A 12,371-nucleotide genomic window follows, 5' to 3' on the forward strand; every position below is an offset into this window, starting at 1 on the left:
TGAAATGAAAGCAATCAGGGAAATAAAATAGACAACACGGAAGTAAAAAAAAAAAACTAAAACACTTGTGAAGTAGAAAATGTACTTACTAGATTAGGGGGTTTTTCTTGAATAACGCTGGCTCTGGGATATAATCCACGGGAGACCGTACGGTTGCGTTCAGCGGTGTAAAAGATGTCAGGACTTTCCAAAACTTTTTTTTGTGCTGCTGCTGGGCGGTGCAGTTTTACTTTTGTACCCCTCCCACCAGACTTCTTCTTCTTTTCTTTTTTTTTCTTCTCCAAGTAGCTGCTTCCCCTGTAAAAGCATTGTCTGTTCAACACAGTCTATAAATAAAGTAAAATCATTAATGGAAATGTAATACTCAACCCAGTTTATTCACATTTTATCGTTCTGTTATTTATAATCACCCCCCTTACTGTTTGGCTATAGTTTTTTTTTCAGAGAAAAGTTTGCATTATAGGATAGGATAATACTTTATTGATCCCCAGAGGGGAAATTCGGGCGTTACAGAAAGAAAGACAAGAAAGCTCAAAATACACATTAAACAGAATAGATAAGATAAATACAAAATGAATGATGAAGTTAACTGGGGGGAATTGAGAATTGAGACAGTATAACTTAATTGATCAGCTGAAGTGGAGATACAGGTGAGTTTATGGGGAAAACAGTTAGTGAGCCAGTGTGCACAATAAAGCTTTTTACACTGGACATTTGAACAGCAGTAAAAAAAGCACAGATGACACAAATTTAATTTAGAACTCATCATTTGCCCAGTATAAACTAAATGTAATACAGTTTCTGTTATCAGTCACACCTGTTGTTGTTTTTTGTTTGTTTTTTGCAATTCCTGCAGTGAAAAATAGCAGGTCCTGAAACAATTTAGTAGAAATCCAGCCATCATTAATATTCTATTATTTACACCTGAGCTTGCCAAAATGTTTTCCTCAAAATAGATCAATCAGGATCAGTCTGTGTGTGCTCACACAGGCTTGAGATGTGTAATAAAACAAAACAAGTGAAAACACCTCTGTAGGTGTTCTGTTATTGTCAGGGCATTGTCACAAATGATTAACAAAAGAGATACTTGTAATTCTTGTGACCTCACTTGATGTTTCTTTGTGTTTAAGTTGGGAACTGTGCAATCAGTCCATCAACATCTTACTGGAAGATTTTATAATTCATTTAAAATAAACTTTTATGTTGTATATTTTATCTGCATACTTAAAGATCTGACTATTATTGCATGTTCCTTGATTTATAATGTACTTGATTTTTTCTGATGTAACCTAAAATTTTCCCCTTGGGGAAAAAAAGGAAGTTGTAGGAACAGCATTTGTCTGTGGCTACTGTACCACTGGTACTTTCTCAGGAAAGTAGACTGGAGCAGAGAGTAGACACAACATCCTTTCTGTACGGACCAGACTCACAGGAGTCATCATCACATCAAATCAACATTCAACACAAAGTCTTTTGGAGTGGAAAAGAAGCCGAGAGGAAAATAACACATATAGACTAGACTTGTGGTTCTCAACTGGTGGGACGGGACCCAGAGGTGGGTCGCGGAGCCATTTTCAGTCGGGCCGGAATGTGTGGCGTCCCACTGTTTAAAAAGTCTGGGAAGCACTTTTTAAACATGTTTATTTTGTTCAGTTTCTTACTGTGTGTCGTTGCTGATTGGTCGAAAAATATCTGAAATTTGGGTCCCGATTTTCCACAGAGGACTGGGTGGTTGGTCCTGAGGCTGGACAAGTTGAGAACCACTGGAATAGATGATAACAATGCAACAAAATCATTTGGAAAAATTGCGAAAGTTCAGTAGAAGGCAAAATTACAGACACAAATGACTCAACAGTAACTCTGTCCATTATGTCGGTGTTTTGGTCAAGTGTATTGTCTTTGTTGTATTTTACAAAACAGGAGAGCAGAAGCAGGATAGATTCAGTTCAATATGCTCTTGAGTGAGAGAAGGTGGTCAAGATGTTTTCACTGAATTTTGTTCCCAATCCTTTAATAGTTTTTAGTGTATTATGTGACTTTTTGATGCCGCATGAACAAACTGTACCCACAGAAAACAGCCAGTCTGTGTATCGGCAGTTATCAGGCAATTTGATAAGTGTCACCTTACAGCGGTTACAATTCAATACACAGAGATGTATTGAGAGACTTTAAAAAATAATCACAGGGGAAACTAATCACCCACTCAAATTTAAGTGCTTACTTGATGTTTTTGCTAAATTACACAAGCACAAGCTACCATCAAATAAAACATATGCCGACATCATTTCAAGTTAGACGTGAAATTATTGATTTTTTTTTGCACTCAGCAGACCAAATCATTTTTATCCATGTTTACAGATTGCAGGTGCTTAATGCCCAATTGGACTAATAGACACGTGCAGGTGTTACTATCCCACTGTGCTTTAACAACTGTTGTATACAGACAGCCGTGTTGTCTCAGACTGCTTAATATTCTGCTCATTAACTCTGAACCTCACTTGACCTCATTCCTTCAGGCAGCATGAACAAAGAAATGCACCCAAGTAGAGACAGTTTCTTCCCTACTTGTACTCTGTGTTACTTTAAATGATTGCAATCCTCGAGCAGTTGACACAGCTTGGATTAAGTTGCTGAGGCATATGTCACAGTTGGCATTCATTTCGGGTGCTCCATCACATCTGAGGCTTGGCCAAAGGACACTCCTACAGTAGCACTCTCCTTCAATGGATTTCCTTTTTTATTGGAGCATAGCCCCGACCCTCTACCCCCGCCCATGAGTAGTGTTTCAATAACAGGAAACAATCGGCCATCGTCTTTCATCATAGGTTGACGTTGGTTCCCGCACAGTGCCACCGGGGTCTCTGTGGTGCCAGCCATCCAGTCAGCCGCAGTCCATAGCCGAGAAGAGAGAGAGGGGGGAGAGAATGAAGTGTATGCTGCAGCTTAGTCGTTTCCTTATCGTCCTCCAAGGGGGGATCTGACGCATGGCCTTGCGGCGCTAATATCCAAGACTGATAGAAGAGGAGCATAAGCCTTTCAGCTGTTACCATGTCATAAAACATCCCATTTGAAAAAGATCATGTCTGACTTTTAGTTATAAGTCAGGCTTTTGCTGCAATTTGAATTCAGTTTAGTGAGTGGTCCTTTCAAAGCTGCCTTTAGTTGTCTGTGATTGTGCATAAAGGGTCATTCGTTCAGCATGCAAGCTGTGTTTTGTCCCACATATCACCCTCAGATGGTTAAATGTGGTCACACCACTCCCGTAACACACTGCATGATCAGATAATATATGGCCTTTGGACATAGAAGTATACTGTATATGTTTAAGGTCTGGCACCCAAGGCTACACATCCGTTTTTTCACACATGACACTGTGAATATGGTGATAAATCAAGTTGTCACCTGAACATTTCTAGAAAATCATGGGGATAAACTTGGTACATCTACATGTTGTATTTTGTGGCAAAAGATTAGCTTTTTGTTTTCATGGCTAATGCTGCAATTAACCTATCTGCTTTAATTTAAAATGTTTTATATAGATTAAAGTACATTTGATTTGATCGTACAAAATAGAGGCCTTGATGTGATGTATATTGACTAAACTCTGTATGAAGTTTAAATGGTGCATCTCCATGCTGTGACCACAGGGGGTCAGAAAAGTTCTCAAATAGGGGATTTAAGCAGTGCTCACTTAAACTCAGTAAACTGAGGTTCAAGATCCCTGGATTGCGGCATTGTTTCCTGTCTACCCCCCCCCCCCCCATAGACATGAGTCTTTTTTTTCTCTCTGCTGTACGTGATGAATACCACCGCCATCTCCTTTCTTCCCCTTTTGTTTTGTACCTCCATGAGGTAAGCGCTGCATTCCAAGCATTCAAGCAGCATCCTTGATGACTTTATGAAGGTGCTTACAGACGCCTTTTCATGATTGACTTTCCGATAGACACATCCTGTCCCCCCCCCCCCCCCCCCCCTCTTCTGGAGCTGCTTTCCTCTTCCTCGTCCCTGTGGCGCAGAGTCATGATCAGAGCGCTCCTTTGAGGGAAATCCGGATACCTGCAGCAGTGCTTGCTTGGCCAGCTGGATGTGTATTCGTGTGTGTTTGTGTTTGTGGGATAAAGGTGAGAGGTAAAGGAAGACCTGTTGGTCACCAGGGGCTCAATGGAAAAGTTGTAATAATAACAGTGGTGAACCATGGCTGTAGCTGTGTGTCCGGCATCCTGTTGTGTCTGCTGCTCCAGCACCTTGACCATGTTTTTCTGCATGGAGAAGCTTTTCCTCTTAAACTTTAAAGCATTGTCATAGTCTCTTGTTTGTGTACATGGTTGTCTAGGACAATTCACAATGTCACTTCTTTTGATAGTGTAGCAGCAAAATAGATTGAATGTCAGTGAGGAATTTTCAAACACTGATACCACTAAAAAAGTTTGAAATACTTGTTTTCCTTAAACTTTAATTTTCTTTTTGTCACATATACCACTTTAAAGACGCATGTACATCTTGATAAAAAGAACGAGATCATTTATGTGCTTTGATAAAGTTGTAAATGTATGGAATCCATAGAAAAAATAAAAATTAAAGATCTGTCAACGCACACGTGGGCAGATGTTTCCCCACTGTGTCCATGGTGGTCGAGCACTACCATTGTTTAATGGCACAATCATAAAGGTTTCTTTTATTTTCCCATGGACTCTTAAAGACGGGGTTAGAGATGGGGAAAGGATTGTTAAAAGTGCAGGTTTTCCCCAAAGTGAGCATGATGCCTCAAAGATTAAAAAGCTACGGTATATAATAATATTTTAAATGTCTCTTGGATACATCAACATACATGTTGAGCACAGAATGGAATCAATACTTGTGTTTAGTAACAAATGCTTCTCCATATGCTGCTATAAGATTCATAGTAGCTTGAGCTTCAGACTGTCTACGCCTTTTGCTTCATAGGAGTAGAGTTAAGGCGTTGTTGATCCTTAAAGGCCCTCTGGGTTTTTACCCTGGCAGAGTGGAGGAGGGCACCAACTCTGTTGTTCATGTTTTGTCCTTTTTAAAAAATGGTTAAACATCAGAAAAATAAAACGGCAAGAACCAGACACAGCTCAGTTACGTTGTTTTACTACAGTGCATCAATAGCCTTTGAGACTTGGCCGAAGACCTCATCGACTGGCAGCTCAGAGTCCACCTAGGCAGAGCGAGACAAAGGACCACAATGCATTAGGGAATATGTTAAACTTTACACATAATTTTCATTAGTTTTTCCTTTTTTCACTATCATGGAAGTGGGACTGGCAATTAATCGTAACAGTGATAAAAGCATTCACGATCAACACATCGCAGAAGTCTGAATTGAGCATTTCTAACTGAGCATGTGAACATTTTAGCAGTTGGATGGAGGCATAGGTATGATGTAAATTCGTTCACATTTTAATGCAGTCAGATGAAGCTAAGGTTATCAGCTGCCCTCGGCTACTTGGGGCCAATTTAGTGTTGATAAAAAAAAAATGCAGTTTGGGGTTTATTTTGGATTCAGGAGAAATGTGCTGCAAACACAGATATTGTGCAACAACATATGAAGAACAGCAGGTAGATTAAAAAAAACAGACTCAAAGCTATAATGTACAATTCAATAATTAAATTATTGAATTGCCATACAGTATTAACGATGTGATTGCACATCAGGCTTGTTAGTCTCAAATCATAAAAGGCGTGCATGGCGGTTGTACTCACTTTCCTGACAATGCCACGACCCTCGTAAAAAGCGATGACTGGCTCAGTTGCTTTGTAATACAAATCGAGGCGCTTCTTGATCGTCTCCTCGTTGTCGTCGGAACGTCCGCTGGTCTCGCCGCGCTTCAAAAGCCTCTTGACCATGGTCTCACCTTTAGCATCGACGTACAGCAGCAGGCAGGGTTTGCCGATCTGAGGTCACACACAGAACACTAGATTACGTTTTTTTTTTCCCCAGCGATTGTTGAATGAATTATAGAGCGGCACTTCATGCCCTCGCTTACCTTCTTCTCAAACTCCTCGCCCTGCTTCACCTCACGGGGGTAGCCATCAATAAGGAAGCCCTTGGAGACATCAGCCTTGGCGATCATGGCGTCCTTAATCATGTCTAAGACTGTGTCCTGAAAGCAGACCCAAACAGTGTAATCAACCTTCACGATGACACGGCACTCCTAGTGGAAAATACACTCAGGCGAGCCGCGAAAGTTTTATTACACCAGCAGGTGCTTCCGTTATTTTGTCCAGTACATAAATATCAGTAAGTGCTTGAAAAATTACAACCCCCTGTAAAATGCAATCAGCTCAACTGAAGCACATAGTATACACCCTCTAAATGTTCATGAAGGTAAATCAAGACTTCTCTGAAACGGTGTCAACAAAGGCTGAACCTGATTACACACACTTATAGTATGTATGTTTGATTTCAATAAATAGTGTTAGCTTCAATGCACACAATAAGAAACATTTGACTGAATATACACTGTAAGGACATGATATTAAAAATCTAACGATATAGTTACCTGATACCATGGCAACACAAATCCTGCACACTGCCTAAATTGCACAAAAAGATTTGCAACTTTTCGAAAAGGTTTCCAATGTATTTGGGCGATTTAGACAGTGTCACCTCGTCTGCTCTCTGTCTGTTTGTAAGAGACATAAACTGTTGCAGCTAAATGAGATGCCAAAATGACTAGAGAACTTGTCAATTTGAATGCTCTCTCTTTCTTTTGCTCATGGCAGCTTTGGGTGAAAAATATGACTGAAGAGCTGTAGTTTTTTTTTTGTTTTTTTTCAAAGCTTTGCTACTTTGCAATACTATTAATTGTATCGTTTTGAAACCCATGGTATCAAAAAGTGTTCAAGCATTATGACAACCATGCCAAGGATTTTGATTTTTCTTCTCTGTGCACACATTCTTTTGGGGGATTTTGTCTTTATCTATATCCTTGCATTGTAGTTCCAAGAACTCTAAAATGATATTATACTTTCCACATTCTTACCAGGGGCACAAGCTCTCCCTTCTGCATGATGGCCTGGAGCTGCTTGCCCCTCTCAGAGCCAGAAGCCACCTCAGCACGGAGCAGATCCCCAGATGACAGGTGGGTGTAGCCATACTTTACAACTATCTTCTCACACTGGGTGCCCTTTCCAGAGCCAGGCCCACCTGAAAATAACATGAAAAGCATCTGTTGAGAAATGCGAGGCACGGCTCTGAAATGTGTCCTGAGTGCAAAATGAGACAAAATCCTGACAGCACTCACCCACAACGAAGATGATCTTAGCGTCTTTGATTTTGTCTGTAATAAGCACAAAAGTTTGAGTCAGCATGTGTTAAAAGAAAAGCCTTCCTCTAGCCTCTGGACAACATAAAGTGAATTTAAAAACGCATATATAACAAACCATATCGACTGTCACATGCTGAGGTATCAGAGTTAGTACACGTATTTCCCATCTTGTCGTTGCGACGGGATGTTTCGCCCTGGTTGACTAGGCTCTTTTGACTTTCCTTGCCTTAGTGCAGGTTTGTGATACCACTCAAACAGTGTTGCCATGGCAACTGTTGTCACATAATAATGTTATGTAGCCAGGTTAAACTGATCACAGGACACTACAGGAAAAGTCTCGTGTATACATTTCACAAAGAAAGAAAAGGTGTAAACACGTTTGGTCTAACTCTTCACTATATTTTATGATCATGTGTGGAACTGCATGATTTGGTAATGACATCATTAAACATTCATGTGTTTTGTTAATTTAGTGTAATACATTTTTTTATATATAGAAATAAAATATGATATGAATCTGTTTTTTTTTTTAATTTAAGAACTCAATTGCATTCTCAAAATTTAACAGAAGAGGGCAGTAGAGTCTAAGAAAATGTTTTTCTTCTTCTATTTGACCTCTTTTTATTATTATAGTGAATGCTTGATATAAATAATACCAGTTAGAATGATTAATCATCTTTAATCTTTCATAAAAAAACTTTTTTTTTACCTGCCATTGTGTTGTGTTTGATGAGGTTTTTCCTTCAACTGTAAGACAGAAGGAAGAAAAGTCAATTACATTACAGCAGAAACTAAGACAAAATGCATCTCTAAAATCAATTAAATACAAATATTGATGGATGGAAATAGTTAGGGGTTTATACATTACAACTTGGACCTCTAAGTAAATTCTCATTTATATTTCAAAAGACTACTCCAACATTTTAAACATGCCTTAAACAGCATAATCATGATCATACGACCATTTCCCCAAAAGCATTTCCTTTGTTACATAACTGTGTTATTCTAATGGGCAGTTCTAACGCTCTACCATTATCTGCTGCTACACAGAAACTCACTTCTTTGACAGTATCCTGCTCTTTGTGGACTGGGTTGCCTGCAATATCCTTATTTTTAAACTAAAATAAAAAGCTTCTGTAGAATAGAAGTACCTCTAAGCATTGGTAAAGGTATAGACAGGTTTCACACAGATGTTCTCTTATCAGTTTAAGGAACAGTAATGATGATGATATTCATGTGATGTACAGTACATGTAAGTTAGTTTTTTTTTTTTAGTCCCATCAAAACCTCTTTTAAAAATGAAATTTATAACTATTTGAACATTTTGCTGTGGGAAATGTAAAGAAAAACATTTTTTCCCGGGCTGTTACTAGCCTTGCCTGACACAAACCCTGTGGCAGATGTTTCAGGTATCAAACTTGACCATAGAGAAACGTTCAGTGCTGCTAATACTGATGGACTTATTTGCTTTTTGGAGCACATAAAGAAGCATCAATAGTGATGTCAGTCTGTTTCATAACCAGCTAAAAACTCCTCACAGCAGCTTTAAACAATAATAATCGACTCAAAGTAACTGTTACCACATGTTTCATCTGGTGTAAAATGTGAGTTGTTAAATTACATTAACAATGTACATTTTATTTTTACCGATTGTCGATACAATTAATTCATTAATAAGTGTTCTACTTCGGCTCCGCTGCAGGTGTGTCTTTCCCTGTGGATCCGCTTTCACTCACCACTCTGTCTCACCTGATGTCCCGCCCACAATGATATCCTATTGACTAGACGTCAAACGAGCAATGGCCAATCAACACTGAAGCCTCTGTGTTTCTGACATGCACAGAGGCGAGAGCAGCCTGTAGCAGGAGGAGAGTCTCCTGTTGAGCATTTGAAGTCTTGTGTTGGAGTTTGTAATATTCAATATTCTAAACTTTGACAGAAAGATTTTAACTTTTACTGTTCCAAATATTAATTGTTTGTCCCTTGAACTACTAACTATCGAACTCAGCGGTTCCCAAGACCACACAAATTTTAGTCCCTCGAGATTTAATCGGAACAGGAAATGCCTATTATGTCCGTATCAGCAGTACTGAATATAAGAAGACAACAGCCGCATGGTTTCCTGTTTACACTTCTTTTAGCTGAATACGAAAACAGAAGAATGAGGAAGAAGGCGTGGGAGCCAACAGTCCTGGTTCCGTGTAAAAATATACTTTTAACTAGCTGCTCATGCTGCAGGTTAGAAATATGTGTTTAAAAGAAGGGAAAAACATTTTGGATAACGTGTGTTGTCCATGCAAGAATAAAATCCTACTTTGTGCATCAAGTTTGACTTTAGAGAAGCTTTCTGTCTACCAAACTAGATGGTGCCTGATTTGAATTTATTTGTATAAGGTTGTCATAATGCTAGAATGTTAAACTTTCATATGACACAAGAACATGTCAAATTATACCGACAACAGGTTCTGCAACAAAAGCAGAAGTCCTAGGCAAACAGTATGGGGATTTTCACCTTCCATTCAATGCATTTTCAATTTGTGCTGTGGTATTAGCCTGGCAAGTGGTTACTTACATCACAGACACTGTGGTCACCAAGCAACCTGAGAAGTCGCTGGCCTCAGTTTGTCAAACAAGACCTTTGGATGAAGGGCAAAGGGCTCGCATTTCTAAGGTCACAGGTTAAGGGCCAGGCTTAGATTTAATTATCCTGGTAAGGTTACTAAAAAGGGAAGAACATACTGCAGCTATAATAATAATAAAAAAAAAATCAAGTATCTTCACAGTTAAAGTTCAGAAATGGTGGCTGATTGGGATATTAGCTTACGCAAATGTGAGAAATCAAAGAATGAATGCTATTGGATGAGAGTTATTTAAATTTGACTCCATGACTTCCAGTTTCTTAAACCTTACGAAACTTACACTTGATCTTGCATCAATGAAGCTGTTGGCACAAAAAAAAAAAAAAAAAAGTCTTTCAATTTGATGAATAAACTGAGATGAATCTGAATGAGCTATTTAAATGTGGCTACACTGCAGCTGAGTTAAAACAAAATTTAAGTGGTATTTTAATGTAAACTATCCAGATGACGGAGTGTTTAGTGAGGCTGTTAATGCTGCCATCTTGTTCACTGATTCTCACATGTAATTCTCCAAAGTACTGATGGTGCTGCTTCTCAGGTGTCTGGTTCTATGTCAGTGGCCGTTCGCCCTGTGACCTGTGTAAATGTCACAGTGAGGCTGGCATCTGAGTCAGCACAGATCCTGTTTAGGAATCCCGCTCTGGCCTATTATGGTGCCGTCACCTGCTAGGTCCCCCCCTGCTTCTTGGGCATGTCTGACATGTTCTGCTTCTGAAGCGGTGCGATCATTACATGGCTCTTGGTGCAGAAACTGGACTGAATATTGAATGAAATTATGGAAAAGTCCTGTGCAGTGAAATGTTGCATTGCTGTGTGACTGTTGACGCATAACCAACAGAGGCTGTATCAGTCGTAGAGATGTGGCAACATGTTTGAACTTGACATTATCACATGTGGACAAATGCCTGTGATGGTTGAACAAGCATTGAAAGCTTTTTGTTTTGTTTTTGTCTTTACCCCCAAATGCACAAATATCTTCCAACTCCATTGTTAAAGAAATACCATTGTAGAGGGAAGCACTTAGAAACCCTGATATATGGATGCAAATTGTTTTTATTTCTGTCCTTGAATTGAAATTAGGAGAGACTGGATTCACCACAACCCCCACCCCAAAGTTAGTCCCTCTCGTCTGTCCCTCCCTCATGTCTTATTACTGTTTTTTAACCTGCTATAAAAAGACTCAGCCAGTCTGCAGCTGTTAAGGGATAGCATGTCAACCATTCTCAAACAGCACACGGGGATGAACCTTACACTGGCTGCCTGTTAAGTAGCCTCAGAAGCGAACACAAAGTACCGGGTGTATGATCTTTCAGTTAGTGCTTTCTCTCTGTATGCAGCTCGTCACTAAGGCACTCTGCAAATTAATTGTGCGTACTGTCCCTTTAAGAAAGAACAGGGGACCCTTTGACGTCAGTGCAGTGGGAGATATTCCATGTTGTTTGTGAGGATGGAGCGAAATCACTTCAGTGTAGCTGTTGTGGATGTGTTTGTCTTCCTAAATGCACGCTCATTTCCTCAGCGGTATCAACAGCATGTGCTGCTGAATGGATCAATGTTGGAATCAACAGCACATGGAATTAAAAGGCGCAGAGCAGCCTGAATGAAAATGGCCTTGAAAATGAATGTAGGCGGAGGATCATACATTATGAGACTGAAGGCAAGACACCTGCAGTATAGAGTCAGAGCAAAGGGTCAAAATAAGAATCAGTTCTAGTAACATATTTATTGAAGAAGAACAGTTATGTCATGTTTTCAGTTCCATCAACAGCTACATGCCTTTGCACTAAGCAGAAAATGCCTGAACAACTGACAGTTTCCACCACTCCAACAGTATCTCTGACCACATGACAGTTCACCCTACAGTCTGTTATTCTCACTCTCCATCCCATTAAACCGCCCTGCCCACTCTTTCTCTCTGACATCTCTCTATTCGTCCCTCCCTCTGACAGTTAGACCCTCACGTCTCCTTCTCTCCTCTCCTCTATGGAGCATTGTCCTCTGTACTGACCTCTCTGTCGCGCTGTGGCTCTAGATCCCAATGCAAGGGGCTGCTGTCCCTGGATCCCCGTGTGTGTGTGTCTGCACAGTTCCTGCTGCACGGCAGCCCTCCCTCCCCCATGCTATGCCTTTTTATAGCTCAACTGAGCCTGCTCAGCCCATGTTGCATTCTGGGTAAGAGGGAGGAAGAACGGACAAGGAAGGAGGGAGGGGATGATAGACATGAGGAGGTAGGGGTGAAATTAGAGGCAGAGGGAGGGGAGGAGCTCAGTGTAGGACTTTAAGACATTACCGTCTTTAAGACTTAAATGTTGTGCTTCATTTATTTCTGGAGTCAAGGAGGAGATTAGGAATATAATGCCATGGCACTGTTGAAGTTGCATTAGTTATACTAGAAGTGTTTGTCCTTTTAGTTAGTGGTAAAAATTTAAATAATGACCCT

The 12,371-nt window shown here is 40.0% G+C and overlaps 2 protein-coding genes across 3 annotated transcripts in view; both read right to left on the bottom strand.

Annotated features, from left to right (window-relative positions):
• Positions 1–297, bottom strand: part of eng (endoglin) — a 52,799-nt gene extending 52,502 nt beyond the window's left edge. Inside the window, exon 1 of one of the 2 annotated variants that reach the window (XM_020638403.3) lies at positions 90–297. The gene's annotated coding sequence lies outside the window, so the exon portion shown is untranslated. The remainder of the gene's footprint in view (positions 1–89) is intronic. The other variant, XM_020638401.3, reaches the window with a different exon arrangement.
• Positions 298–5,096: 4,799 nt separating this feature from the next.
• ak1 (adenylate kinase 1) lies at positions 5,097–12,060 on the bottom strand. The gene is made up of 7 exons (XM_020638384.3): positions 11,940–12,060; positions 8,002–8,039; positions 7,269–7,304; positions 7,008–7,171; positions 6,009–6,125; positions 5,725–5,916; positions 5,097–5,179 (listed from the first exon to the last, which is right to left on the bottom strand). The coding sequence occupies exons 2-7, from the start codon at positions 8,006–8,008 to the stop codon at positions 5,114–5,116; spliced, it is 582 nt and encodes a 193-aa protein (XP_020494040.1). The 5' UTR covers positions 8,009–8,039; positions 11,940–12,060; the 3' UTR covers positions 5,097–5,113.
• Between the last annotated feature and the right edge of the window lie 311 nt (positions 12,061–12,371).

This window comes from Labrus bergylta, chromosome 17, assembly GCF_963930695.1.
Source record: "Labrus bergylta chromosome 17, fLabBer1.1, whole genome shotgun sequence".
NCBI classification, from domain to species: Eukaryota; Metazoa; Chordata; class Actinopteri; order Labriformes; family Labridae; genus Labrus; species Labrus bergylta.

Excerpts from the sequence above, each read along its gene's own strand:
- ak1 (XM_020638384.3), bottom strand. Across the intron at positions 7,172-7,268 it reads TAAGATCATCTTCGTTGTGG|GTGGGCCTGGCTCTGGAAAG; the intron begins GTGAGTGCTGTC and ends TGTTATTTTCAG. Across the intron at positions 5,917-6,008 it reads GCGAGGAGTTTGAGAAGAAG|ATCGGCAAACCCTGCCTGCT; the intron begins GTAAGCGAGGGC and ends GTGTGACCTCAG.